Source organism: Sciurus carolinensis, chromosome 1 (assembly GCF_902686445.1).
Source record: "Sciurus carolinensis chromosome 1, mSciCar1.2, whole genome shotgun sequence".
Classification (NCBI taxonomy): Eukaryota; Metazoa; Chordata; class Mammalia; order Rodentia; family Sciuridae; genus Sciurus; species Sciurus carolinensis.
Window position 1 is genome coordinate 145,209,809 of NC_062213.1, and position 27,566 is coordinate 145,237,374.

Below are 27,566 nucleotides of genomic sequence, written 5' to 3' on the forward strand. Positions count from 1 at the left end.
CCCAGTGGGCAGACTCACCTGTGGCTCTATTTTAGTCCGAGTCTCTCAATGCCTCCCCTTCTTAACTCCTGGGTTCCTGAGCGACTGGGGGTGCAGTCTCCCTCTAGGCCGCCATCTTGGATCGCCCCGTGAAGAGAGCCTGCAGCCGGAGTGGGCAGAGCCGCCTGAAGAGGTCTCTGGCTGCCCTGCCCTAATCCCAGAGGCTGCTTGCTGATCGCGGCTCTCCGCTGGTTCGTTGCTGGAGTATGCTGCGCTGCAGGGGCTCCGGGACTCGGAGCTTGGTCTGGTCAGAAAGGCTCTCACTAGCGGGCCAGTTCCGTTCTGAGAACCTGGAGAAGCTCTCCATTTTAAAATTAAAAATATTTATATTCCCTAAATTGTATTAGTCTGGTTTTCAGAAAATGTTAATCTGATATTAAAGACATTAATAAATATGTTGTCAGAATTTTACATTAAAATATTTACTCAGGGAAAAGAGATATTAATATTTATCACTGGGCAATGAGTCCTATGGTTCTTGTCTTCCCAAAAGACAGGTTTCTGTTGAGAGACTCAAATAGAATAGCAAAAAGGAATAGTGAAAAGGAAGTATGCTCCAGTGAGCATGGAGTGAGTGGTCCTGAGATGGGTAGTTTCCTGTATTTTGGGTTGTGGCCTTTTATGTCCTGCTTGGGTTCTTCCCATCCCAAGGATTATTCATTTGGGATGGTTACAGCTGTCCTGCCTAACCCCCAAACTTGGCTATGTTGGCAGTTTCCCCAGCATAGACTATATCCATTTTTTTTTCAGTTGGACAGAGAGCTCTCTGACTGGTAGAAGGTGGTCCCTGGGTGTTGTAATAGCCAGCTGAGTGCCACGGGGGTGGAGCCTGAATTTCCTTTCCCTATCTCCCTTACTCAAATCTGCCTAGCTACCTATTTAACATAGTTCTATGGGAAAGTGAAAATACCCACTTGTAAAACCCTCATAAGTGCTTTACAACTTGACTATAACAATTTAATATCTTAAGTTCCATTAGGAGTTGTGTTGTCCACCTGGTGCCCACACTTTTTTCTGTGACCATACCCAGTGTTTGGAGATTTTGTTTTTATTTGTCTGATTTTAGCTTCCTGAAATGCTTCATTATATTTAGGCAGTTTTTCTGCCCTCAAATAATTATTTTGACTGAAATCCCTGAAATCCCTGTTTAGCTACCTCAAGTGTGCTTACTATGATTAAGAAAGAAAAAGGGCATTAAGCAGAGAATAGGTTCTAAAGTCTGTATGTGAAGCAAAAATTGAGCCGAAATACCTCTGAAAAAATTTTTAAGTAGCATATAAATTAGAGTATAGTATTGTGTTTTATCAAGCTTAACAGCTGGTTTTTCCTTCAGTGCTTGAACAGATTACTATTTTTATTTTGTCTGAGCACTGGATAAAGTGGTTTACTTATGAGTAAGAACTGTTTTATATGAAAAAATACATATATTTAACTCCAGAATTAAAATGCTCTTGCTGTGAAAGGCACATGGGCCTTGAGGCTGACTTAGGGAACAGATTCAAAGCTATGTCTCATGTTTACTCTGGGGTATAGATACATTTTAGTAGTAGGTTGAGAGAGATTTTAAAAACTTTTTTTAACAGATTAGGGAATGAGATTTAAGTTCATGGAGTAAAATGTGTACGTAATTTTTCTTAAAACATGATTTAGCTCTACTACAAGTTGGGTGGATCTGAGTTTATGTAATTATTACAGTTTGATGACTTGTCTGTATCATTAAATCTAATAGTTTTTCTTGATCTGCCTAACACTGTTTTTTCCATATTTCATACTTCAATCATTATATGAGACTAATTTTCCTAATTTAAACCTTTAGTTCTTCATTTTCCTTTATTCAGAAACTTTTAGTCTTTGCAGAATAAGGTTTAAATTTCTTTTCCTGCTACCCAAGAATATTTTTACAGTCTCATTCCAAATGTGACATTCAGATCATTTCATTTGCTTAGGCTTCAGCCAATTCCTTCTTGTCAGTGCCTATATTAGCTTCTGTTTAATTGCCTTACCTGGTCTTTCACCTACAGTTCTTCTTCCCTCCTTCCTGGTGTTCTTTTTTTTGTTGGGGGGAGACTGAGGCAGGAGGATTACAAGTTCTGGGACAGCCTTAGCAACTTAGGCTCTAAGCAGTCCTGTCTCAACATAAAAAATAAAAATGACTGAGGATGTGGCTCAGTGGTTAAGTGCCCCTGAGTTCAGTCCCCAGTACTAAAGAAAACCCCAAAGAACAAGACAACAACAACAACAAAACCCCCACAGAAGTAATTGCTGGAGATATGAAGAAAAAGGAACACTTTTACACTGTTGGTGGCATTGTAACTTAGTACAACTGTAACAGTGGTCCACTTCATGCTTTGAATATAGCCCTTACTGCTTTGTCACTGAAACTTATTATTTTTTTTATTAAAATCTTTTTTGTTTTTACAAAAAAGATTCAATGTACACAAATGGTGTACAACTTTTCATTTCTATGTTTGTACACATTGTAGATTCACACCATTCATGTAATCATACATATACATAGGTTAATACTGTCTGTTTCATTCTATCTTTCTGTCCCCCACCCCCTCCCACCTATTTTCCTCTACACTAAAGTTCCTTCATTCTTCTCTTCCCCCCACCACCCCCCATTGTTATATATTGTCATGCACTTATCAGAGAAAACATTTGGCCTTTGGTTTTTTGGGCTTGCCCTATTTCACATAGCATATTTTCCAACTTAATCCATTTACCAGTGAATGCCATAATTTTATTCTTTATGGCTGAGCAATATTCCATTGTGTATATATACCACAGTTTCTTTATCCATTCATCAATTGAAGGGCATCTAGGTTGGTTCCACAATCTAGCTATTGTGAATTGAGCTGCTATGAACATTGATTTGGCTGTATCACTGTAGTATGCTGATTTTAAGTCCATTGGGTATAAACTGAGGAGTGGGATAGCTGGGTCAAATGGTGGGAATTAGACCTGAGGCCCTACTAAATAGAAGAAAAAGTAGGCCTGAATCTCCATCACGTTGTCTTGGGATCAGACTTCCTTAACAAGACCCCCATAGTGCAAGAAATAAAAGCAAGAATCAATAAATGGGATAGATTCAAACAAATTTTTTTTCTCAGCACAGGAAATAATCGATAATGTGAAAAGAGAGCCTACAGAGTGGGAGAAAATCTTTTCTATGCACACTTCAGTCAGAGTACTCATCTCCAAAGTTTATAAAGAACTTAAAAAACTTTACACCCAAAATACAAAGAACCCAATCAATAATGGACTAAGGAAATGGGCAGATACTTCACAGAAGAAGATATACAGGTGATCAACAATATATGAAAAAGTGCTCATCATCCCTAGTAATTAGAGAAATGCAAATTAAAACCACCCTAGGATTTCATGCAACTTCGATTAGAATGGCTATTATCAAGAACACGAGTAATAATAAGTGTTGTCGTGGATGTGGGGAAAAGGCACACTCATACGTTGCTGTTGGAGTTGCAAATTGGTACAGCCACTCTGGAAAGCAGTATGGAGATTCCTCGGAAAACTTCCTGGTGTTCTGATGTCTGTATTCAATCCATACATATCCTAAAACTTTCCGGATCCTTCTTGGATAAGTAATGTTTTGTTTATGTATCTCTTATGGCACTTCATTACATGTGTTGATCTCTTTTCTTCAAGACAGGATGTAATACAATGTTTACATTCCTTAGAGTGCATTCTTTGGTATATTGTGCAGAATTTAGTGAATGAACAAATAGTGTACTAGAGACCTCTAGCTAATTGGAACCTCATTAGTCTAGACTGGAAAGGAAACATTTATGAATACTGTTTGTTTATGTTCTCTCTCATTCATGTTTCTCAAACCCATCAGAGCTAAAAGTGCTCTGTATATTTCATAAACTATCCTATAACTCCTATTTTAGGCATCCATGGTTAGAACAGCTTCACTAGGGCATTTCAAACTGATTTCTTTTTACCAGATAGAAGTTTATGAGAGTCAGGCCTGAGCAAGTTAATGTCAACATTATTTATTCCCTACCTTGCTTCCACCTAAGTTTCCACTGGATGCACTTTTTCCTTTTCATTCTTTGTCCCTTTTAACTTTTTTCATAAGAGTAGGAGCTATGTAGACAATCTCATGATTTCTAGTAATGTTTCTGTAAATTGAAAAAGAAAAAAAAATCAGTTTGCCTCTTATTGCTGATTTTTAAATCATATTGGCAATATGACTCTCGTTCTTTATGCTACTGTGGATTTGACCTTTTATAAGGTACAGCATTAATAAGATATTTTAGCACTCTTATAGTATGATTTATTTTTTTTCTCTCTCTCTCCCCCTCTCTTTTTTTTCTTTTTCTGGTACCAGAGATTGAACCGGGGGGTATTTAATCACTCAGCCACATCCTCAGCCCTTTTTATTTTTTATTTTTGAGACAGGGCTTGCTAAGTTGCTCAGGGCCTTGCTAAGTTGCTGAGGCTGGCTTTGAACTTGCTATCCTCCTGCCTCAGCCTCCTGAGTCACTGAAATTACAAGTATGTGCTACTGAGCCCAGCATGTAATTTCTTACTAAAATAACATGGAGAAGGGCATTGCTATTATGGATGTTTGTAAATGCTGTGGCTTTCTGTCTACTAAGAACAGCCAAAATGGACCCCTATTTCTGGTGTCCTTCCCATTTTCTGAAATACACATTTAGTACCCACCATAATTCAGAGACCATGTCAGAGATTTTATAATGAATTTTTGAATTTGTTCTTTGAAACCTGTATAATAGCTTTTCCCTAATGTAGATATTAAAAATTGGTGGCTTAGTATGATTAAATGACTTGCTTAAGTTTCGTTAAATATATCTTATAGAGCAAGGGCCTGCTGCTGAGCTGAGGCAGCTGTGTTGGTCTGTGCAATCATACCAGGAAGATTTAAGACATGTTGCCCAGAGTAGCGAGCATGAGTTTATAGGGATATATTATTAAGGAATAATAAAAGGAAAAAAAGGGGACACTTTCAGGGGAGAGAGTGGGTCCTCAGAGAGAAGGATGGCATGTCCCTCTTGCCTACCAGTTTTATTGGGGGTCCCTGGGAAGTTTCCAAAGAATTCTGCCCAGGTCCACCTCTTGACTTTTGACTGATAGCAGGGTTTTGTCAGACTTTCAGGTCCTCACTGTGTATGCTAAAGATCCAAGGCAATTTTGGGTCACTAGCCCACTGTGTCTGAACTTTTTCTTACCAATTTTGTGAGTAGGGGACTTTGCTTCTAATGATCAGATCTTTTTGGATTTTTGGAATCTGGTCTGTGTAAAGGTCACAGCTGGGGGTTGGGGAGGTAGGGGATGGACAGGTAATTTGTGTTCTCCTTAATGGTAGGGAGGAGGCTTTCAGGCCTGCATTTCTCCTGCAGATAACAGGTTGTTTGCTGAGGAATGTAATATATCCTATTGACTTAAGCCAGGCAGGGCTGCAGGTATATTGCTTTTTAAAAGAGTATGTAGGGTCAGCACAGTGGGCCCAGTTGATAGAATTATTCCCTTAATCTCTTGTTCACATCACTCATGTCTGTATGTTATCCATCAATACCATTGAGAAAAAACTAGAGTGAAAATTTATATTCAGGTCTTGACTTTACAGACAAAACATTTCTATTATGTCACATATCTCTTCCTTAAAAAATTATAGTAATTAATGTTTATATAACATTCACAATTAGAGAATTCTTTTAATATACATTATTTCGTTTTACTCTTATGACAACCTATAGATATTGATCTAATTAAGCATATTCAGGATTTAAAGACCTAATCCAAAGTTGGATTAAAGAAAGGAGAATGAAGGGAAGGGAGAGGGAATGGAAATAGGAAAGATAGTAGAATAAATTGAACTTTAATTTCCTATATGCATATATGAATCCATGACCAGTGTAATTTCCACATCATGTACAACCAGAAGAATGGGAAGTTATACCTCATATATGTATAATATAAAATATGTTCTACTGTTATGAATAACTAATAAGAACAAATTTTAAAAATACCTAAAGTCTAAAAGGTATATTCTACACGTTGGATGTAGTAATGGGGGGGAGGTTCTGAAAATAGTTAATATTAATTAAGTAAATATGAGGAATTCCTCTCTAATTTTCTGTTTTCTTAAAAAATACTTTTAGTTGTAGATGGACACAATACCTTAATTTATTTATTTATGTGGTCTGAGAATGGAACCCAGTGCCTCACACGTGCTAGGCAAGTGCTCTACCACTGAGCCACAACCCCAACCCTAATTTTCTTATTTTCCCATGGTTTTTAACTATTGTTTAAATCTTCATTATTTCATGCTTCATTTACTTCATGCTTCTGTATTTCAGCATGCTTTGTAACTGTAGTACAGGATGAACATCCCTAATCTTAAAATCTGAAATACTCAAAATTCTGAAATTTTTCGAGCATCAGTGGACTCCTCAAAGAGGAAAATTCCACACCTGACTTCACATGTTAATGTTACTGGAGTCTTAGGTCAGAGGCCCAACTCTGGGGGCATCTAACAATTTCCCTCCTGTCACTAGCTCCACAAACCAACAGAGAAGTTAGTGGTGAAAAGCATGAAAAGAACTTAAATCAGTGTAACTACACTGGGAAGACAAGAGACCTTAGTTCTGTCTTCCAGTTGCCAGTGATGACTGAGGTTTTTATGGAAAGGGGAATGAGGGCAAAGGTTGGGGATTTTTCATAGCTGGCGGCTTTTCACATGTGCCAATGCTAGTGATCTTGATCAGGTGTGGTTGGATTCATCATTATCTTGGAATTGATCAGGTGGCGACTTATCCACAATAAGAAAGTTGCTGTTGCCTGGGGAGTAGGTTTGACTCCTCACATATGTTTATCAACCTCATTCCTGGAATTCAAGGTGATTCAGACCAAAGGAGGAGGATACAAAGAGGAGGCAGAGATGCCAAATCTTTAATCTTATTTTTAGCCACCCATTGAACATTTGTAGGCAAAAGTGAAGAGCCTAAGTTCATGTTATGATAGGTTGCAGTCAAAATGCAGACACAAAATGCAGGTGACGTATGTAAGGTTATAGGAAACAAATAATTTTGGGGTTTTGACTTGATCTCATCTCCAAGATACCTCATTATATATACACTCAATCAGTTCAGGTTGAATATCCCTGGTCGCAAGTATTTCAGATAGGGATATTCAACTTGAACATGCTTCTGTACTTCAACAGCTTTATAACTGTTTATTCCTGCCTCTAGTCTCTTCCCCTTCCAACTTATCCTGCACACAGCTGTTAGAGTCTTTCTTATGCTACTTTCATTCTTTTACGCCCACAACCAAGAGCCTGTAGTGAATCTCTGTTGTCTTTATAACAAATCCATAATTTCCAACCAGCTCTCCAGTGTTATTGCTTTGTTAATTCCAACTCACTATGTTCACTTTGACCATCTCTTGTGACATTTACCATGTAATATTTGGTCATTCACATTTCTTTTTTGACTATTTTTCCCACCTAGGGCACTTACAGTCTTCTCTGCGCTCCTTTCCTATCTGTATATCTTAATTTTGTTTCATAAAATACTTGTATAGAAAGTATTTTTTAATTGATTAATTTTTTTAAGTCATTACAATTAGTCTATAAAATTTTTAAATACTTTATATATAGCCTCAAAATTTTATTCTGTAACTTTTTATAATATTCTAAAATATTAATAATCATATATTTATGATTTCACCTCATTTATAATGAACAAAAGAACTGGAGCTGTATAAATGTGTTTTGAAAATAATTTGCAAAATACTGACATTGTCAAGATAGTTTTAAGTCATACCTTTGAATGTTCTTTCTCTTGTCTCCTGTTACTTACCAACAGTTTTTTCTCATATGTGCCTTAAAAAAAAACAAATATTAGTGCTTGAATATGGATTCTTATATATCCTGAACAATCTGTCCTTTTAGTCTCATGTTGGCAGATGATCTGTCTGACACTCCATGATGTTCTGGGTGGAGAAGTGTATATCTTGGGTAGGGAAACATTTGGTATGGTTTGAAAATGGAAATGTGCTTTAAGGAGAATAGTGACAAAATAGAAGAACATTTTGGCCACTACCTTTAAGCTCTTGTGTTTGGTATGTAAGTAGGAACAATTTGTAAGACTTAAGAAAAACTTGAAGGAGTTTTATGAAGCATAGGATAAATTTTATTTATTTGTAGATAGGAAGGTCTTGGGTTGAAGAATAGAGAGAGATGCTACACTATTCTCATACCTGGTAATCTGATTTCTTTGACTTTGTTCTTACCAATGGGCTTTTCTTGGGTCTTGTTCATCTGAATTAATTTTAATTTTTATTTTTTGGAGGTGCTGGAGATGGAACCTAGGGCCTCCTAATTCGTAGGCAAACATTCTACCACTAAGCTGTACCCCCAGCCCTTCCACATTAATTTTAAGATCAGCTTGTCAGGTTCTTAAAAAAAAAAAAAAAAAAAAAAAAACTGTTGAGATTTTGATTTGTATTGTAGTGGATTTATAGATGAATTTAGAGAGAAAGGGATTCCTTGGTTATTAAATCTTTCCATTTATGAATAAATATATGTTCATTTAATTATGTGTTTTAGAGCATTCAATTAAATTTTGAAATTTAAAAAATTTTCCCATAAAACTTGTTGGTGGAAGTTTTTAGTTATCTTTTTGTTTTGTTGATATTGTAAATAACACCTTTCTCCAAATACCCACAAATACATTTTTCTAACTTCTGTTGCTGTGCATGGAGTTAACATTGTTCTAGCAACTTATTGAGCCTAATTAATTGTCATAACGTGACTATAAATTCATTTTTGATAGCTTTAGGATCTGTAAACAGTCAGTTTTATTCCTTTCACATCTTAGTACCTATAAATTTTTTTTTAAACTTAAAGGTCAAATGTGAAAATTTGGTATAAAAATCGTCTCCAAAGCTTCAAAATTAATAGCTCAGAAATCCATTATTTTATGCATGAGAAAAATGTATTCTTGAGAAATAAAGTAATGTGTAAGGTCAAAAATAGCATAGTGGCAGATCTAATACTAGAATTAGTGTAGCAATTATGTTATACTGTGTTACCCAATTCGTGAATACACATAAATTAAATAACAAGTACAAAGGGTAAGTGAAAGCAATTAATTAAAAATAAAAATAAATGCTAATATGCCTCATGAAGTTGATGTTTACATGACAATATATATACTTGATTTATTGTTATAAATAACACTTTATTATAAATAATCGCTTTACTGAAGTTACAAGAGCCTATCTTCAAAGTTTTCTCTTACAATAAACTTTCTGTAGAGCTACCTATTTATTTCAGTTTGAGGATATGTGATCAAATGAACCTATTGGCATTTGACATCCAGTATTTAGGTTAGAACGTGGATTAACTTGGTTTCCTGAGTATTTTTAATGGCCTTGTTTTATTTAATAGCTTTATTTAATATTTTTAAAAATAAACTCTAAACCAGCTTAAAATTCAGGAGCTTCCAAAGATTATATAAACTTAAGGATATCATAACTTAGATAAGAGGCAGTTAACATAGTGTTTAAGAGTATAGTGTCAGAGACTTTAAATCATTGTTCTGTTATTGAGTTAGGACAAACCAGAAAGAGATGGGCAAAAATGAGACTTAAGTTGCTTTTGCTTCAGGTTGTTATCAAACTAACAGAGAAACAGCACAAAGGATCTATGAGATAAAGACATTAGTGAGTAGCTTACAGTTTCCTTTTTTATACTTCTCCTATCACTATGGCGATCTCAAAATGTGGCAGTTGGCACAGCCTGTAGAGAGTGAGAAGTCAGACAGGTCGGATGAGTCCAGAACAGACAATAGAGAAAGAGCTTTATTGTCACTCTTCTACCTACTGTCACATAAAGCAATGCTTTGTTGTGCCTGAGGTTCATACTTACATGTTTTACTTCTTACTGCATCACCAGCTGTTCAATGAAATTGCACATGGCCTGAGATAGTCATAAATATGAGTTTTTTCATCTTGGACAAATTAATCTCACAACCTTAGTTCCCTCATGTAAGATGGGGGAAAAATGTCTAAATGGGGTTAATGTTGTTGGTTGGCTGACCCAACAGCAATTCCCAGCTCCTCTTCCCCTTGCTTTATTACAGTTTCTTGAATCAGCCTGTCATGTATTCAAATTACTTTGATTACACAGGCCTAAGCATTAACTGATTTGGCATTAATTTAGTGATGTTAAATATTAGTTTTATTACTGTAAGGATCTTAATATCATAAAAAAGATCACAAAAAGATGGAGGTTTGTAAATTGAGCCATTCTCATTGATGAGTTATCTGTATGCAGATGAGACAGGAATATATGCCTATTAATAATGAATGGAGAAACAGTAACTGAGTCATATTATTGGAAAACCCTGAAGTCTGTAATGTTTCATTGACTCTGGAATGTTTATGTATACTACTACTTTTGAGTTTTTTGATGCCTTCTCCCCTCCCCCCACCTTTCTCTAGTGCTGAGGATTAAACCTAGGACCTCACAGGTACTGGGCAAGTACTCTACCACTGATCTATACCTCAGCTCAAGCCTCGTTCTTGAATTTCCACAAAACTGTGAAAATTGTGTACCTTTTAAATAGCTATTCTACTTTTTAATTATAGTAATGGGGATTGAACTCAGATGTGTGCTCTACCATAGACTGAGCTGCATCTCTAGCCCTTTAAATTATTTTTTGAAAAATTTTGAGATAGGGTCTTGCTGAGATGGCAGGACTGGCCTGGAATTTGTGATCTTTTTGCCTCAGCCTCCCAAGTAGTTAGAATTACATACATGCGCCACTGTGCCTGGCTGATAGTTATCCTTCTTACTTGAACTAGTTTTAGTAATTCCTTGCAATTAAAAGAGTCTAACTAGAATACATATTAAAGTATGGTAAAGAGGGTACTCTCTGCATTAGGATTTGATGCTTGTTTACTTCTGACTTCTGATTTTGTTCCTTTAGAAACCTGATAAAGGTAGAAAATTTGTTTATGGTAAAGTTGTGTTAATTAAATGACTATAACTGAACTGGGATAAATAAATGATAAAATATCTTAGGAGAAATACATTTTTGGGCTCCCCAAATGTGATGATTCTTGTAACTGGGCTTGTTCCTTTTAGGAACCCTGAAAACTTTGTGTATGGAGTTGCCATATAAGATATCAACTATTGTGGGGCATGAATCTTTTAAGCTGAAATGGATATTCTGCCTATCCAATGTAAGTCTTATTCCTCCATTTGTCTTCTGAAGAACTGAACAGAATAGCTAGGATTCTCTCTCTCTCTCTCTTTCTACCCTCCACCCTGCTGTCTACCACATACACACTCTTGTGCGCACACACACATACATATGCATGCATGTATGTACAAATGCACAAGCGCTTCACTTTCAACCTTTTGAGCTGAAAGAGAAAGTAAGTTCTGGGTAGTTGTCCATGTTGAGAGCCTTTCCTGTTTATAACACATTTGCTACTGTGTGTAATTTTAACTGTAGTGGGGTTACAAGATAGAAAAAGAGATAGGAGAGTAAACTATAGTTCCCAAGAAAGGAATTAAGTGCTTAGGTGGTGGCGGTGGGAGTGACTTTAGAATAAGTCAGACCAAATTTGATGTTTTACCATGGAAAATGGTGACGATAACATATTTTTAAGTAAGTTCTGAGGACATTTAATGGAGAATTGATAGAATGTTCTTTCTCATTATTGTATCTGACACTTTTAAGAATATTGCAAGCATAAGTGAAATTAACATTTATGAATATAATTTGATTTCTTTGGAGAGAAGATATTTTACAGAGTTTTACATTAATAGTTTCCAAGAATTTGGCCTGAGCATGAGTGGGAAGTCACTCAGTTCATTAAAAGGCGCTACACTCATCCATTACTTACTTTAAAAATTATATCCATTTCTAAGGCTTCAAATCATAAAATTTAGACATGCTATTTTAGAAAGTAAAATCTATATTATTCAGAACTTAATTCACCTGAACTGTCAATTTTGCTCAACCATACTGTTCTTCTAAAGAAAAGAAGCAAGAACCATCAAATAAGATATTTTTAGGGAACAGTCTCTACAAATATATTTTAGAGTTTGTTGTCAGGCAAATAAAGTCCAACCTAATTTCCTGTATTTTGTCTAATTCTAATTATTATGCTTAACAAAAACAGATATTCAAAGGTTAGCTTTTTATACTGATAAAGACTTACTTGTGATATGTTGTATTTACTCAAGAAAATAGTTTAGATATTCTTTTTAAAATTTCAATATTTATGTTTAGCTCTCACATTAGGTTTTTATAAGCTGCTGAACACTGACAAATTATTTCTTTCACAGAACTATAACTACACATTACCAGACAGTATAAATATATGGTTTAACTAACATTAGCACACATCATGATTTATCAATTACATAATAAAACAATTATCAAGTCCCCCATACTAAATTACACAGCTTGAAAGTTATGTAAAACATAGGATCTGCTTAATTTACTAGCAGAATCCCACTTTTTTTTTATTTTGCAAAAAGGGATTAAGATGAGAGGAAAATTATACTGAAAACAAAGATAATAACTACTAAGTAATTTCCAGTACAACAAAAATAACTAAAGCTGGGTGTAGTAGCATACACCTATAATGCCAGCTATTCAGGAGGTGGAGACAGGAGAATTACAAGTGTGAGGCCAGCCTCAGCAACTTAGTGAGACCCCATCTCAAAATAAAAAATAAAAAAGAAACTAGGGAGGTAGCTCAGTTGTAAAGTACTCCTGGGTTCAATCCTTAGTATTGCAAAAACAAAAATAAAAGTGAAAAAAACTAAAAATTGCCATAATTTTATGATTATGAGTTATTGTAGTAAAGGTAACAAAGTGTCTCTTCTTTTAAAACATTTTAACTAAGCTAAAAAGTATGTTCCTGATATTCTACATGAGAAGCACAATGCCCAGTTTTTTTTTTTTTTTTTTTTTTTTTAGTTTTTTTTTCTATTAAATTACACCTCAGAGTCCATACATTAAGTGTAAAGATTTTTTTTGTTTATTTGTTTGTTTGTTTTTTATGGTGGCGGACCTGGAAATATAAAAGACCTGTGTGTTACAAAGTAGCTTTTCAAAAAGAAAGTTTTCTGTAGCAGCCTAAAGGGAGCTTTATAGAAAGACATCAATTACATGATCATTGTAAGACTTAGTAAAATATCCAGCAAGAATCAGAGTTGTTATAAGCCTGATATATATATAGTGGTATGAAAGTGAGAGACAAATGTGAAGTGAACAGGCAAATAACCATGTAGATTCTGCTTTCAATATTTGAAATTACTTAAGGGATAAACCTCATAAGATCTAGAATGTTCATAGTTCCTAAGGCTTTAGTTCTGTATACTAAAAACATGCAAGTGTTATGCTAGGTTTGGTGCTCTATTTGTCTAAATTTCTTAGGCATTGGTGAGGTTCTGGCATTGGAATAGATTTAAAGAAAACATGATTCAATATGGCATGATTTCAGGAAAGAGCAACTGGTACAAATGATAAGCAAATTTCAAATGCTGAACAAAAGAATCTTTTTCTAATGTCCACAGAGGTTGATTATAACCCAAACATAGAGGTTCTGTCATGTTTGTGACATGGTAAAGCTGCTTCTCAGTTACTCCTATGGAAACTTCATCAGACTTATTCACCATGTATACTTGTTGGCTAATACATAGGACAGATTAGGTCCTGTTTAAAATTCTACTTTTAAGATAATAGATCAAACAACTCTGTTTTATTGAATGCAACTTTCTATGACCATTGAAGTGTCTGTAACACATGTTTTAGGGTGATAGTTCTTCAAATACATAAGTTCTTTGATGTTAAAGTTTCCATGTTGCTTTTGTCTTTGAACTATCCTATATCTTTACATTTTTATTCTACCTTATAATAATGCCAGAGCAATAAGCACTAGAGTTCTCCTAAGGCCTGCAACACAGTCAACAGCAGTACAACAATCAGATTCTTCATGAAACTTAATTATTACAAGACTTAACTAGTTATCAGTAGTCTGGTGGATGGTGTTACACCTTCATCACAAGGCCAGTGAAAATCATGTATGCCTTTTTTTCTCCACAAGAGCAGTATCATAAGTTGTTTCACATGTCCTCAACTATTTTAGTAACTCCTTACCTAATTTTATCAAAAATTTTAAGATTGGTTGGATTGTCTTTATTAAGAAATATGTTCTTGTATGTGATTCCTATGGGACCTGGGTGCTTCATTCAAGTCATGCTAACTTAGTTTAAAAAATACTCAATTATTAAATAATTTTTTTTTACTTTTGTTTTATTGTTTACATACTAATTGTGTGTGAAATTGTACATTAAACACTTACTTTATATATTTGTATATTTAATGCATTTATCAGCATGAAGAAATTTAAAACTAGTACAGAAATCATGTAAAGAAACTGAAATCTACTTCAATACATTCCAGTTAAAATTCTCAGTATTTTGAGTATAAGTTCTGTATGAGTAATGGGATATGAAATGACTTCCTAACATGGAGATTTTTCACTTCAGTTATACTGAGGTAATAGAAAGGAAGTATACTGAAGTTTCCTCATCTAGGTCAGAACTGTAAAATGCCTGGCCAACTTCAATTGAACACTTCTGTGTCCAGGTTAACTGCTCTTATGAGGGCTTCTAGGTGTAGTAATGAATTTCTATAGTTCTTTCATCCTCATAGAGGTCTTACTGTGCCTGACAGTAATCTCTGCTGCTAATTCTATAATGTGTAATTACAGAGAGTTTATTTACTCATTGAAGATTGTAGGCTCACCATATAGCTGGTACTGTAACCAGAGGAGTTCCAGAGAGGGACCTTGACTTAGGACAAGTGGGGTCCTTGATGTAGGTGATGGAAAAGAATTTTAGCACTTGCCAGTCAGAGACACGGATTTATTTAGGAAATCAGATATACATTCAAGAGAAAATACAGACCATCTCCAAATGGGAAACAGCACCCCTTTGTTCTAAGGTATTAGAGGGATAGTAGCTAGGGGCTGAATTAGAAGTGGAGTCAGGGCAGAATCACACAGTTTCACACCAGTTTTCCATGTTCTTTGCTTGTGTATTGCACTCACATTATGTTACTTTTTTCGGGTAAGGAAATGGACTAAGGAGTGAACTGTTTGCTCAGGAGATGCTTTGTTTTGCATTTTAAAGGTTCATGGACATTTCCTGCACTCTGATAGTTTAAGGGTACTTCTGAGATTCAGTATATCTTTCTTTTTCTGTATTCCCAAATTCCTACCTCAGTACAAAGGTGACATTAATACTGGTGATACCAAGGTGGCATTGGTAGGGGTGGCTGTGACTGTAGCTACAGGACAGAGGTCCATGATGGTCAGTTACAGGGTGGAGGTGGTAGTTGGCACAACAGGTTGATAATTGGGTTTTGGAAAAGAATTGAGCTGCTTACAGGGGTGCATGCCTGTAATCCCAACTACTTGGGAGGCTGAGGAAGGAAGATCACAAATTTGAGGCCAGCCTAGGCAATTTAGTGAGACCTTGTCCCAAAATAAGAATAAAAAGGGCTAGGTACTCAGTGGTAGAGTACCCCTGGATTCAATCCCAAGTACTGAAATAAATAAATTAATTAAAAAAAAAATCAGTTGTTATGGTTTGGGATGTGAGATGTCCCCCAAAAGCTTTGTGTGTGAAATAATGCAAGAAGGTTTAGAGAATAAATAATTGGGTTATGAGAACCTTAACCTAGTCAGTGAATTAATCATCTGATGGGATTGAGTGATAATTGAAGACAGGGTGGGATGTGGCTGGAGGAGGTGGGGCATTGGGGGCGTGTCTTTGGGATATGTATTTGTATTTGGCAAGTGAGAGATCTCTGTCTGCTTTCTGATCATCATGTGACCTGCTTCCTTCTGTCACACTCTTCTGCCAGTGATGTTCTGCCTCTCCTTGAGCCCTGAGGAATGGAGCCTGCTGTCTATGGCTTGAGACCTCTGAAACTGTGAACCCCCAAATAAAGTATTCCTCCTCTACAATTGTTCTGGTCTGGTCTTTTAGTTGCAGTGGTGAAAAGCTGACTAAAACAAAAATTGGTACTGAGAAGTGGGGTCATTGCCATGACTAATCTGACCATGTGGTTCAAAAGCTACTGGAGTTTGTGGGAGGAATTTTGAGATATGTAGCATTGCAAACTTGAAATGCTTAGATTGTTGTAAACAGAGCTTAATGACTGATTCTTGTGAGACCAGAATGCCATAGGATTGTGGACAGTGAAGACAGGCCTCAAGAGGAAAAGGAGGACATTATTGGAATTTGGAGTAGAGATCATTCCTGTTATATTCTGTCTGAGAAGTTGTCTGCATTTTGCCTGTGTTCTGAGACTGTCTGTGAGGCTGATTTTTAAAAGTGATGACTTCTTTATCTGGAAGAAGAAATTTATAGGCAGCATAACATTCAGGAAGTGCATGGGTATTTCTGGTGGCTTTTAGCAAAGTTTATTGTGATATTTAGGAGCAGAAAGCAGAGTAGAAAAGATTTTGAAAAACTTGAAAGACTGAGTAAGACTGGGCCTAAGGAAATTGCAGTTGTTAAACACATTATTGCCACTAAGAAATGCTGAAGACATTGAGAAGGATGGCTTGAAGGTGTTTCAGGAGCTGGCAAAACCACACCCATCTCAGAGTCAAGGAAGGAAAAGTAAAAATTCTCTTGATAAGAGACCATTGGGGTACCCTTGCACAAGGGGGCCTAGGAAGTTTATTTCAACATGCTCTCTAGGCACTCAGAGGTTGCTTCATCTAGGGTCCTTGGAGGCTTAGATTCATTACTTGAGAAGGTGGTAGATCTTGGTGTCACCTATGAGATGCTGGAGTTACGGGGTCATGGAGGCATCTACCAAGATTTCAAAGGAAGGCCTGGCAAAGCGCAGCAGGGTTGACACTTCCTTAGAGGGCAAGTGTGGAGATTTGAGGGAGGAAGCCGAAACTGTAGTGGAGACCCCAGAGATTGAGAAATGCCAGTAATGTGGGATATCATCCTAGGAAAGCTGCAGGAATCAAGCAGAGATAAGCCAACAGAAAGATCACTTGGGCTGCAACCAGCAAGGCCACAGGGTGGATATACACAAGCCCTTGGGGAGAACATCATGATGCCATGTGCCTCAGATGCTGGACCTGGAGCTACAGGATTTGTTTGCCCAGCTGGATTTCAAGTCTTGCTTTGAACCTCTTTCTATGCCTGTATTTTTCTGAATGGAAATGTTTACTCTGTACCATAATATGTAGAAACATGTAAACTGCTTTTAATTACAATTAAGGAGGACACTGTGCTAGATTGCCTTGAACCTCAGAGAAAACTCTGAACTTGAACTTTGAGCAATCTCGGAACTATTGAGACTATAGGGACTTTTGGGAATGGACTAAATGTATTTTGCATTGTCATATGAGTGTGAGTTTTGGGGGGCCAGGGGCAGAATGTTCTGGTTTGGATGTGAGGTGTCCCCCAAAAACTCTCATGTGAGACAGTGCAAGAAGATTCAGAGAACAAATGACCTGGGTTATGAGAACCTTAACCCAATCAGCAAATTAATCACCTGATGAGATTAATTGAGTGGTAGCTGAAGGCAGGTGGGGCGTGGCTGGAGGAGGTGGGGCTTTGGGGGGTGTCGCTTTGGAGTATATGGTTTGTATCTGGCAAGTGGAGATTCTCTGTCTGCTTTCTGATCAGCATTTGAGCTGCTTCCTTCTGCCACACTCTTCTGCCATGATGTTCAGCCTCACCTGAGTCCTGAGGAATGGAGCCTGCTGTCTATGGATTTAGACCTCTGAAACCATGAGTGCCCAAATAAACTTTTTACTTCTCTGTAGTTATTTGGTTGGTCTTTTAAGTCAGCAGCAAAAAACCTGACTAAAACATCAGTATAGCTCATTCTTTAAGCAGTGTTACATTTTCTTAGTCAGTTTTTTTTTAAATTCCATTTTCTACATTTTGGCAAAACAGGCTATGCTAGATCAATGGCATTCATGAAAGCAGCATTACTTATTTTTACTATTTCTGTGAACCATCCAAAATGTTCAGAAATAGGGTAGTTGTAATTTTGGAATGTAATATACAAATTTGAATTCCAAATCTTGAAGCTGGTGTGTTTGAGTAAGTCATTAAACTAGTTGGGAGTTAAACAATGGGGACACAGATGATAATTTGTCTACATAATACTGATTTTAAAAACCATGAGAGAAGAGGGGAAGGTTGTCTGTGCTACTTGCCCTTTCCTGCATTGAAGGAAGAGTAGTCAATATTGCAAGAGCATTTGGAGGTACAGATGAAGCAGTGAAGACTTAAGGTGAAAGCTGCTGGTGGAGATGGTTGTGAGCTCAAGTAGTAGTCTTGGTAACTAAAAAGATCTAATGAGAGAAGAGCCAGGAGCAACCTGAATCCCTAATTCCTTCTGTAGAAAAGAGTGACTTTGAGGAATGATTGGAGACTGACTAAAATATTAGGCTTCTGCATCTCTTGGAAGTTCTGTACTCTAATTTTCACATTTAGGAGGCACTGAAATTTTTCCTTGTATCTTGCTACACTTATAGAAGTTATATGCTCTAGTGCCACTGTTCTTTGACTTGAGAGTTTGCTAGTCTGGATAATTCCATTTAGAATTTCAAGGACCTATTTTATTTTAGATATGTGCCATAAATATTGAACAGTGATAATGAGTTCATGTATCTAACTTAATCATCTGAGTCAATTAAATTATCAGTATAAGATAAAATACACATTAAATCTTTTTAAATGCCAGTTCGTATAGTTTCAGTGTACTTCAGAGTTGTTAAAAGGAAATGTTCATGTAAAACAAATCTGGGATTGAATTCAGACTCCGTTACTTGAAAACTCTGTGACTTGGGCATGTTACTTAACCAATTTGATAACCTGTAAAACAGAAGTCATCATATATTTCTCATAGGCATAATGTATGAGATAATATGTATATAATGTGCTTATTAGTATAGAGCTTGAGATATACCAAGTGCTTAATAGATGTTAGCTATTGTTTTACATGCTATTATTATACTAAACCATGTATGAATTTAATTATATGAGCCTCATATAATTTGGCAGTATGATAGATAACATGTCTACAGTGTAGTTGGGTTTTTATTTTTTATTTATTGGTACTGGGGATTGAACCCAGAGGTGCTTTACCACTGAGCCTTATCTCCAGCCCTTTTAATTTTTTATTTAGAGACAGGGTCTCACTAAGTTGCCTAGGACCTCACTGAGTTGCTGAAGCTGCTCTTGAACTTGAAATCCTCCTGCCTCAGCCTCCTGAGTTGCTGGGATTACAGGCATGAACCACTATGCCTGACTGAGTTTTCATTTTTAATAAAATTATAAGATATCTGGCATCATATACTCCGGGAAGGCTAACTGATGTTTGGGAAGTTGAAAGTAATTCAGAAAATTTAAATGGTCTAGCATTGGTGGCTAGCAGATTTCTTATGATTTCACAGTGCAGTGGTGGTAGGAGTTATTAGTTGAAGATTCTTCAGGACATGGAAAAGGAGGAAGAAGAAAGCCTAAAAGTAAATTACTTTGACATCGAACTACAGATTAACTTGATTTGCTGAATTTTTTTGTTCCAGTAGTCATGACATTGCTGCAGAAGCTGAGTATCCTAAATAATTTGTGTCAAGATTGAAAAAAGCAACATCTATGAGACAGAAACCTACAGGGCCAGATTTAAGTGGGTATCAGAGACCCTAAAGACACATTTCCTGCTGCTTTAATTTATGCTCTTATTATAGCTTGGAATGATGATATTAATGAAGGTGAGCCCAGTAATCCTAGCTATAGTGGCTAAAGATGCTCTAGGTAGTAATATCTTATTAATAGCATCCCTACACAATGTCAATTTTAAGGGAAGAATTTAAAAACATTTTGACTGAAACAGTGATTTATTTAAATTTCATTCAGTGAGAAATTTTTATTAAAGTAACCCCTCTATTTTAAGTGAAAATTTATGCTTTTTTGAAATTTCATACTCTTATAATAAAGAACTGTGAAAGATTGATCATCTATTAAAGTATTTATCCCATTTGACCCCTGGGTTCCTGATTGGATTAAGGAAAGTTTTCAAGGAAACAAGTCAAGAATGACCTTGCAGCTTCAGTGCAGGACTTATCTGTTTGTTCAGTGTGTGGCAAACATAATAATGGGAAAACATTTATTTTAGATCACCCCCCTTACGTATATTCTCATATTGGGCTTTTAAACTTATTTTAAGAGAAGTTTTAGAATTTTATTTTCATATTGATCATGATCTTTAAAAAAAATCTGTTTCAGTATGATAAGAATATATAATTTATATCAGATACCAAAAAAATGGTAAGGAAAAACACACTGGTAGTTTATGTTTGTTTGTTTTTTATCAGAAAAGAAAAAAGTTTTGCTTCTTGAGTCTTATATATTTAAAGAAGTAAATACATATGACTTATTTGTAGATTTGAGTTTGTCCTCACAAATTTTTAATCAATAAGGGAGTACACAGTTAAAAAATGTTGGAAACCATTTGTTTATATAAATAACTTATTTAACTAAATTGCCATACAGTTGCTCACTTTTTTTTTTTTTTAAATTGAGAGAAGGCCATATTACATATGCTTTGTTGTGTAAAGAAGTTTTTGCAGGGGCTTGAAAAGAATAAAGTGTGAGAGTTGAGTCATCACATATGGTAGTCATCACATATGGTTCGCCAAGGAATATCATATTCTTGTATGGATTTGTTGTATTTTGGGGATTTTGTTTTAATTTTAATAAAATAGAAAGCAAATTCTTGTTATTTATTTGTAGGCATGTATAAGTATGTCTTTAAGGTAAATTATTTTTGGTTTTAATTTTAGCAGCGATTGATTTGATACCCATTAAGTGCAGATTTAAATAACTGCTGAGATGCTAACCTTAGTAGTCAAGTGAAAAAGACATTTTAAGGAGTCAGCAAGTGAGAACTCACAACTAGCACTCAAGGAATGTTTATTGGCAAAAACTTACTTAAATATAAGATCTGATTGTCTTTAATGGTAAGATGGGGTTAGAAATTATGAATTGAGTATTGTACAACATACTTTTGTGAACAGATATTTCCTGTATTATTGAATTATATTTGTATGTTGATGCTAAAATGTAGAATGAAAGTAAACGTAGGACCAAACCTGAAGCTCTTCTTTTAAACATAACAGTAGTCATTTGGTCTTAGCAAAATAATATCATCTTTCAAATAGGATTAATGTTTTTAGAGTATTTCTAGTTTGGTAGGTTTGTTAGATTTTAATTTATAATTTTATCTTTATTCTATAGTTTTATAAGGAATATAGTGAACCTAAGTAATTTACTTGCATGCATCTATTAAGTACCATTAAACAAAAAAATTAGCACAGACCAAGGAAAATTTTTATTTTCTACAGAAAAAAAGTTCTGTGCATTTTTTAAGTTCTCAGAAACAGTGAATTAGAATATGTGTTTGAACTTCTAAATCTTTGAGATCCCTTGTATTTCCTGACTTTTTTGAATTTATCCACATTATTACAAATATTAAGATGATTTTTATGATATTGTTTGATCAAGGGACAGAATACTTATACTGAGGTTAAAATTATCTTCAGGAAAAATGTTGATCGAATTTATAATTTTAAGCTGAAATTATTACTTCTTTACTGGTTAATATTACATATAGTTATTAAATAGTCATTTAGTTTTTAGAGAGTGAAATTAACACTAAACAAAAGACATAGTGAAAAGGAATACTCATTTACATATTGACATTTGTATTTCAGTTCAGTCTTAACTAAAAATTATAGGATTGATAATGCAAATTAATGATATGAAAGATATTAAAAAAGATAATATATTTTCTTTCCATTTTAAGAGGAATAACTTTCACCATTTTGGGAGTATGAATCAGTAACAGCTGAAGATCTGATATTTGAATGTGGCAGGATTGGAATGATTTCAAAGTAGAAATCTAGCCAATTTTCAAGAAAAATCACAATGTTTCAATTTTGAACTTTAATGTATTTGGAACATATGCAGCAGAACACTTTCTTCTTGCTCTCTCTTGCCAAACTAATTATGTATGCCACGTTAATTTTTCCCTTAAGTTTGGGAAGTCCAAATCTATGGTGGAATAAAAATTTCCTGATTCATGTTCACTAGTTTTAGTCGTAGACTCAAGAAAAGAAGTATGTAAGAGATATTTTGGAATTTCCTCTTAAACAAATGATATGCAAAAATGAAAATGTTTTAGTCACTTAAAATTATTGAGTTCCTACTATATGCAAGACTTTATTACTGTCTGAATGACCGTAGTAAACAGATATAGAGAGAACTGTCCTCTGAGACCTTATATTCTAATGGAAATGTGGTGGAAGATGATGGGGATTTCAGATTCGTAGACGTTCTATATAAAGTCAAAGAAAATGAGTACCTTGGCTGAAATTGGAATGATTTGAATATCTGTTTGGAAAGACGTTTTAAAAGTTTGGTCAGTAACCCTTAAAGTGAGAAAGACTTGGCATACTTCTGGTATAGAAAGACCAATTGTGGAAAGAATCTAGAGAAGGTGAATGGTAGGGACTAAAGACAGAAACCATATTAAATGAACCTTTAAGACTATGTAAGTGGTTTCAGTTTTAGTCTATTTATAATGGGGAAAGCTGGGAAGGTTTTAAATGGAAAAGTTTTGGCTTATTTAAGTAAGATTCTGGCATCTAGTGCAGAGATGATGGTGGCTGGAATTAGGGAGGAGTGGAACTGTGTTCCTGTTGCCACATTGATCCCACATGCTGATAGACTGCATGCTTTGGGAGTCTAAAAGTTAAATTCTTGGGAATATCATTGTTTAATGTGAACACTTAAGTCTAGAGAATGTCAAATGTGACTAAAATTAAAAAAAAATGGGGAAGACAGTGTAACTTCTTTAGCTTTCCCTTTGCTATATGACATAAAGTAAACTCTGTTGGGAAAAAAATTAAGTTAGTAACTTCAAGTTCTATGCATAATTCATGCTAGATTGCTCTATTTCTCTACTTTAAAATTTTCAGGACTGGAGTTGTGACTCGGGTAGAGCACTTGCCCAGCACATGTAAGACACTGGGTTCTATCCTCAGCACCACATTAAAAATATAAATAAAATTTATATTACATAAGAATATGGAAAAAGTAACTAAGGCCTCTTTAAATATGTAGTTGAAAATTTAGTTAGTTTTAATGAGGAAAAGAATGAGCATAATTGCTACATGGTATAAATAAAATGTATGTGTTTAACATTTTGGTTTTATTTAAAGAATATATTGACTGGAACTTATTTTCCTAGTCACATTGTCCTGATGCTTGCTGATGATATGGCATGCAATCCTAGAAATCCCAAACCAGCTACAGTGTTCAGTCACAAGAATATGGAACTGAATGTGTATGGAGATGATGTAGAAGTGGATTATAGAAGCTATGAGGTAATTGTTTATTCAAAATATTTGAACTGTTGCATTACTTTTATGTTTTAAGACAGTAGAAGAATATAATTATCCTATTCTTTTCTTTAAAATTAGTACCTAATTTTGCTGAGCTTCATGTAATTTGTCTCTGCAGTCATATTAAAGAAATAATATGAATAAAACCATAAAGTTTGAACATTTCATATATGTATCTAAGATAGGAAAATTTTGTATTGGCTTTTATATTAGAGCATTTTAGTGATGCTTGATGTGTTACTTCTCTTTTACAGGGAATGTTATTACTTGTTTTTCACATTTGCTCTACAATTTTAAGTTCAGAATTTTTAGTAAATATATTAATTGTGGAAAAATTATAATGACTAACAAAACACCATATGTCTATTGCTTAGAGATTAAACCACTTTTATTATGCTTCCAGTGTTTTTATGCATATATAAATAAAAGTAAAATTATGTAAAATGCTATTTTAACTATATTTTCTTCCTTTGAAATTTAAAAATTAACAGATTGTGACAGTGTTCTTCTAGATAATCCTTCCCTTTTACCAGCTACCAAAAGTATGAAAGCATAACTATCTCCTCCTAAGCTGTAAACTCCTCCTGGACATGACCTAAATCTACATAATTTGTACCTAGCAAGTACCTAGGTGGTCCTCTGTAGACTAAAAAGTATTTTTCAGTGAATTAAATCTGCATGGGTATTTGACTTTTTACTTATTTATTTAGATGTTTTAAAATGTTGACCAAATGAATGGATAAAAAAATATGGTATAGATGTGTGATGGAATATTATTCAGCCTTAAAGAAGAATAAAATTATGACATTTGCCAGTTAATGGATGGAACTGGACAATATCATGCTAAGCGAAATAAGCCAATCCCAAAAAAACCAAAAGCCCAATGTTTTCTCTGACATACAGATGCTAATTCACGATGGGGAGGTGGGTGAGAATAGTACTTTAGGTAGAGGGGAGTGAAGGGAAGGGAGGGGGGATGGAGGTAGGAAGGATAGTAGAATGAATCAGACATTATTACCCCATGTATATATATTACTATAGGACTGGTAGTATTCTACATCATGTATAACCAGAAGAAGGAGAATTATACTCCATTATATATGATGTATCAAAGTGCATTCTACTGTCAGGTATAACTAATTAAAACAAACAAAAAATATTTGTTAGGAAGAAGTCTGATTAAAACAATTGGGATTTTGCTGTCTTTTGGGCAAAATATAGATTAAACATCTATACATGCATATTCATACACATTTATATACCCATGTTCTAGAGAAAAATCCCACAAGAAAGCTGGATAGATTTCCACTCTTTAAAGTTATATATGCATAATATATATGACTTAGGTCATATATTATGTCTGAGGGCATAATAATATAATGTCTGAGGAGGATCCTCCTGCCTAACCTCCTGAGTAGCTGGGATTATAGGCCTTGTGCCATTACACCAGGTGCTTTTTTTTTTTTTAATTTTTGTTATTGTAAACAAATGGGATACATGTTGTTTCTGTTTGTATGTGGAGTAACAGCAGTACAATTTGTGTAATCATACATTCACATAGGGTAATGAGGTTGATTCATTCTGTTATTTTTTCCTACCCCCCCCCCCCTCCCACCCCTCTTTTCCCTCTAACAGTCCCGCCTTCCTCCATTCTTGCCCCCCTTCCACCCCCCATTATGTGTCATCATCCGCTTATCAGTGAGATCATTCGTCTTTTGGATTTTTGAGATTGGCTTATCTCACTAGCATGATATTCTCCAATTTCATCCATTTGCCTGCAGATGCCATAATTTTATTATTCTTTGTAGCTGAGTAATATTCCATTGTATATATATATACCACAGTCTCTTTATCCATTCATCAATTGCAGGACATCTAGGTTGGTTCCACAGTCTGGCTATTGTGAATTGAGCAGCTATGAACATTGATGTGACTGTATCTCTATAGTATGCTGATTTTAAGTCCTTTGGGTATAGGCTGAGGAATGGGATAGCTGGCTCAGATGGTGGGGTCCATTCCAAGTTTTCTAAGGATCTCCCATACTGCTTTCCAGAGTGGCTGCACTAATTTGCAGCCCCACCAGCAATGTATGAGTGTACCTTTTTCCTCACATCCTCTCCAACACCTATTGTTACTTGTATTCTTGATAATCGCCATTCTAATTGGGGTGAGATGGAATCTTAGTGTAGTTTTGATTTGCATTTCTCTATTACTAAAGATGTGAACACTTTTCATATATTTCTTGATTGCTTGTAGATACACCAGGTGCTTTTGAGTAAGTTTGAAGGCAATACTTTGTGTAGTATTTACAGTTTTAAAATTAGATTTACGTATTTTTTTCCTCCAAGTTATTTTTTTTTTTTTCAGGTTCTATTTTAAACTCATTTCTCTCTCTCTCTCTTTTTTTCTATTTAGGTAACTGTGGAAAATTTTTTGCGGGTGTTAACTGGGAGGATTCCATCTAGTACTCCGCGGTCAAACGTCTTCTTTCTGATGATAGAAGCAATATCTTATTTATATGACAGGTAGTTTTGAATGTAGAGATTCTTAGTAGAATATGTTGAAACTCTTTTGAAAAGAAATTCCATGGGCATTAAACACATTAAAAGATTTTGGGTTTAAAATAGTTTTTGTTACATAGTTCTGTCTTCTCATGGTACAAAACTACTTGAAATGATATTTGAAAATGGTGCAGGTTGATCATTCCTAATAAAAAAAAAGTTAGATCTGAAATGCTTCAAAATCTGAAACTTTTGAGTATCAATGTGGATGTTACCAGTGGGAAATTCCACACTGACCTCACATGACAAGTAGTTGTAAGAAAGGCAGGCACACTAAAAATAATGCCTAGAACTACCTTCAGGCTATGTGTGTACATACAACATGAAATGAATTTCATTTTAGACAGGGTCTTTTCCTGAGGATATCTCATTATGTAGAAGCAAATATTTCAAAATATGAAATCTGAAACATTCTGGTTCTAAGCAGTTTGGAAAAGCACTACTCAGCCTTTATAATGTTTTGTTGGTATTGCTGTTTCCTTGTCTCTATGCTTTTACTCTTGCCTTGGTAAAGTTTATTACCTTTTGCTTTGTATACTGCTAAAGCATCCCTCCTTTAAATTTTGTTACCCTGTTAGCCATCCTGCTAAAATGTTTAATAGAAGTTGCAAGTCTCTCTGTCCTCTACTTAAAATTTAAATGATTTCCATTGATTGAGTCTCAAGTTTTAGTATGTATAAGATTAACTAAATGTAGATACTTAGACCTTCTCTTAAATTCTTAATCAGTTTGTTCTGGAGTGTGGGTTCATGAAATTGCATTATGAACATAGTTGTGAGATGTGAGATGTAGTATTGTCCTTTAACTTACTTTGAGGAATATTGGAACATAAAGTTCTCCAAAATATAGTTTTATATATATATATATATATAATACTATGTTATGATTTAGTTATATTATTTAATTTCAGTCTTAATTCTTATACTTTTTAAAGTATAAGCTCTTGACTATTCTGTTCTCCAAATATTTACTTAACTATTGCCTTTACTTATGATGTCCTCTCAGTCCACTTGCCTATATGACTACCTCTTATCAGGAATTTCCTTTCTAAGTTTAAGGTAACTTTTGCTTCCAGTTGCCCGAGATAGTCCTAGTTTACAACTTTTATCCCAAAGTAAATATTGATTTTGAATTCTAAGATATAATCATCAATTATGTTTTTCATCTTTTTATGATCACTGCCTATCTTATAGTAGTATTCAGTAAATCCGAGTATTGATCAAAAGGTGTTCAATAAAGTTTTCAGAGAACTTTCCATTAAATTGATAATAAAAGAACTGCAGAATGATTCTTAGATGTCACATGGCAGGATAGGTAATGATCCTAGCTTAATGGCTTTTCTTTATCATGTTGCATTTATTTACCACTTCTTAAGTTCTCTCAAGTTATGGACTTTATAAATTAACAGTTAATAAAGTCCAAAATTTTGTA

The 27,566-nt window shown here is 34.9% G+C and overlaps 1 protein-coding gene across 1 annotated transcript in view; it reads left to right on the forward strand.

The window, feature by feature from the left end:
• The window catches only part of Pigk (phosphatidylinositol glycan anchor biosynthesis class K), a 125,742-nt gene that overhangs the window by 21,851 nt on the left and 76,325 nt on the right, over positions 1 to 27,566 (forward strand). The window contains 3 exon segments of the mRNA XM_047517230.1: positions 23,421 to 23,556; positions 25,990 to 26,047; positions 26,050 to 26,086. Coding sequence (XP_047373186.1) covers positions 23,421 to 23,556; positions 25,990 to 26,047; positions 26,050 to 26,086 — 231 coding nt within the window.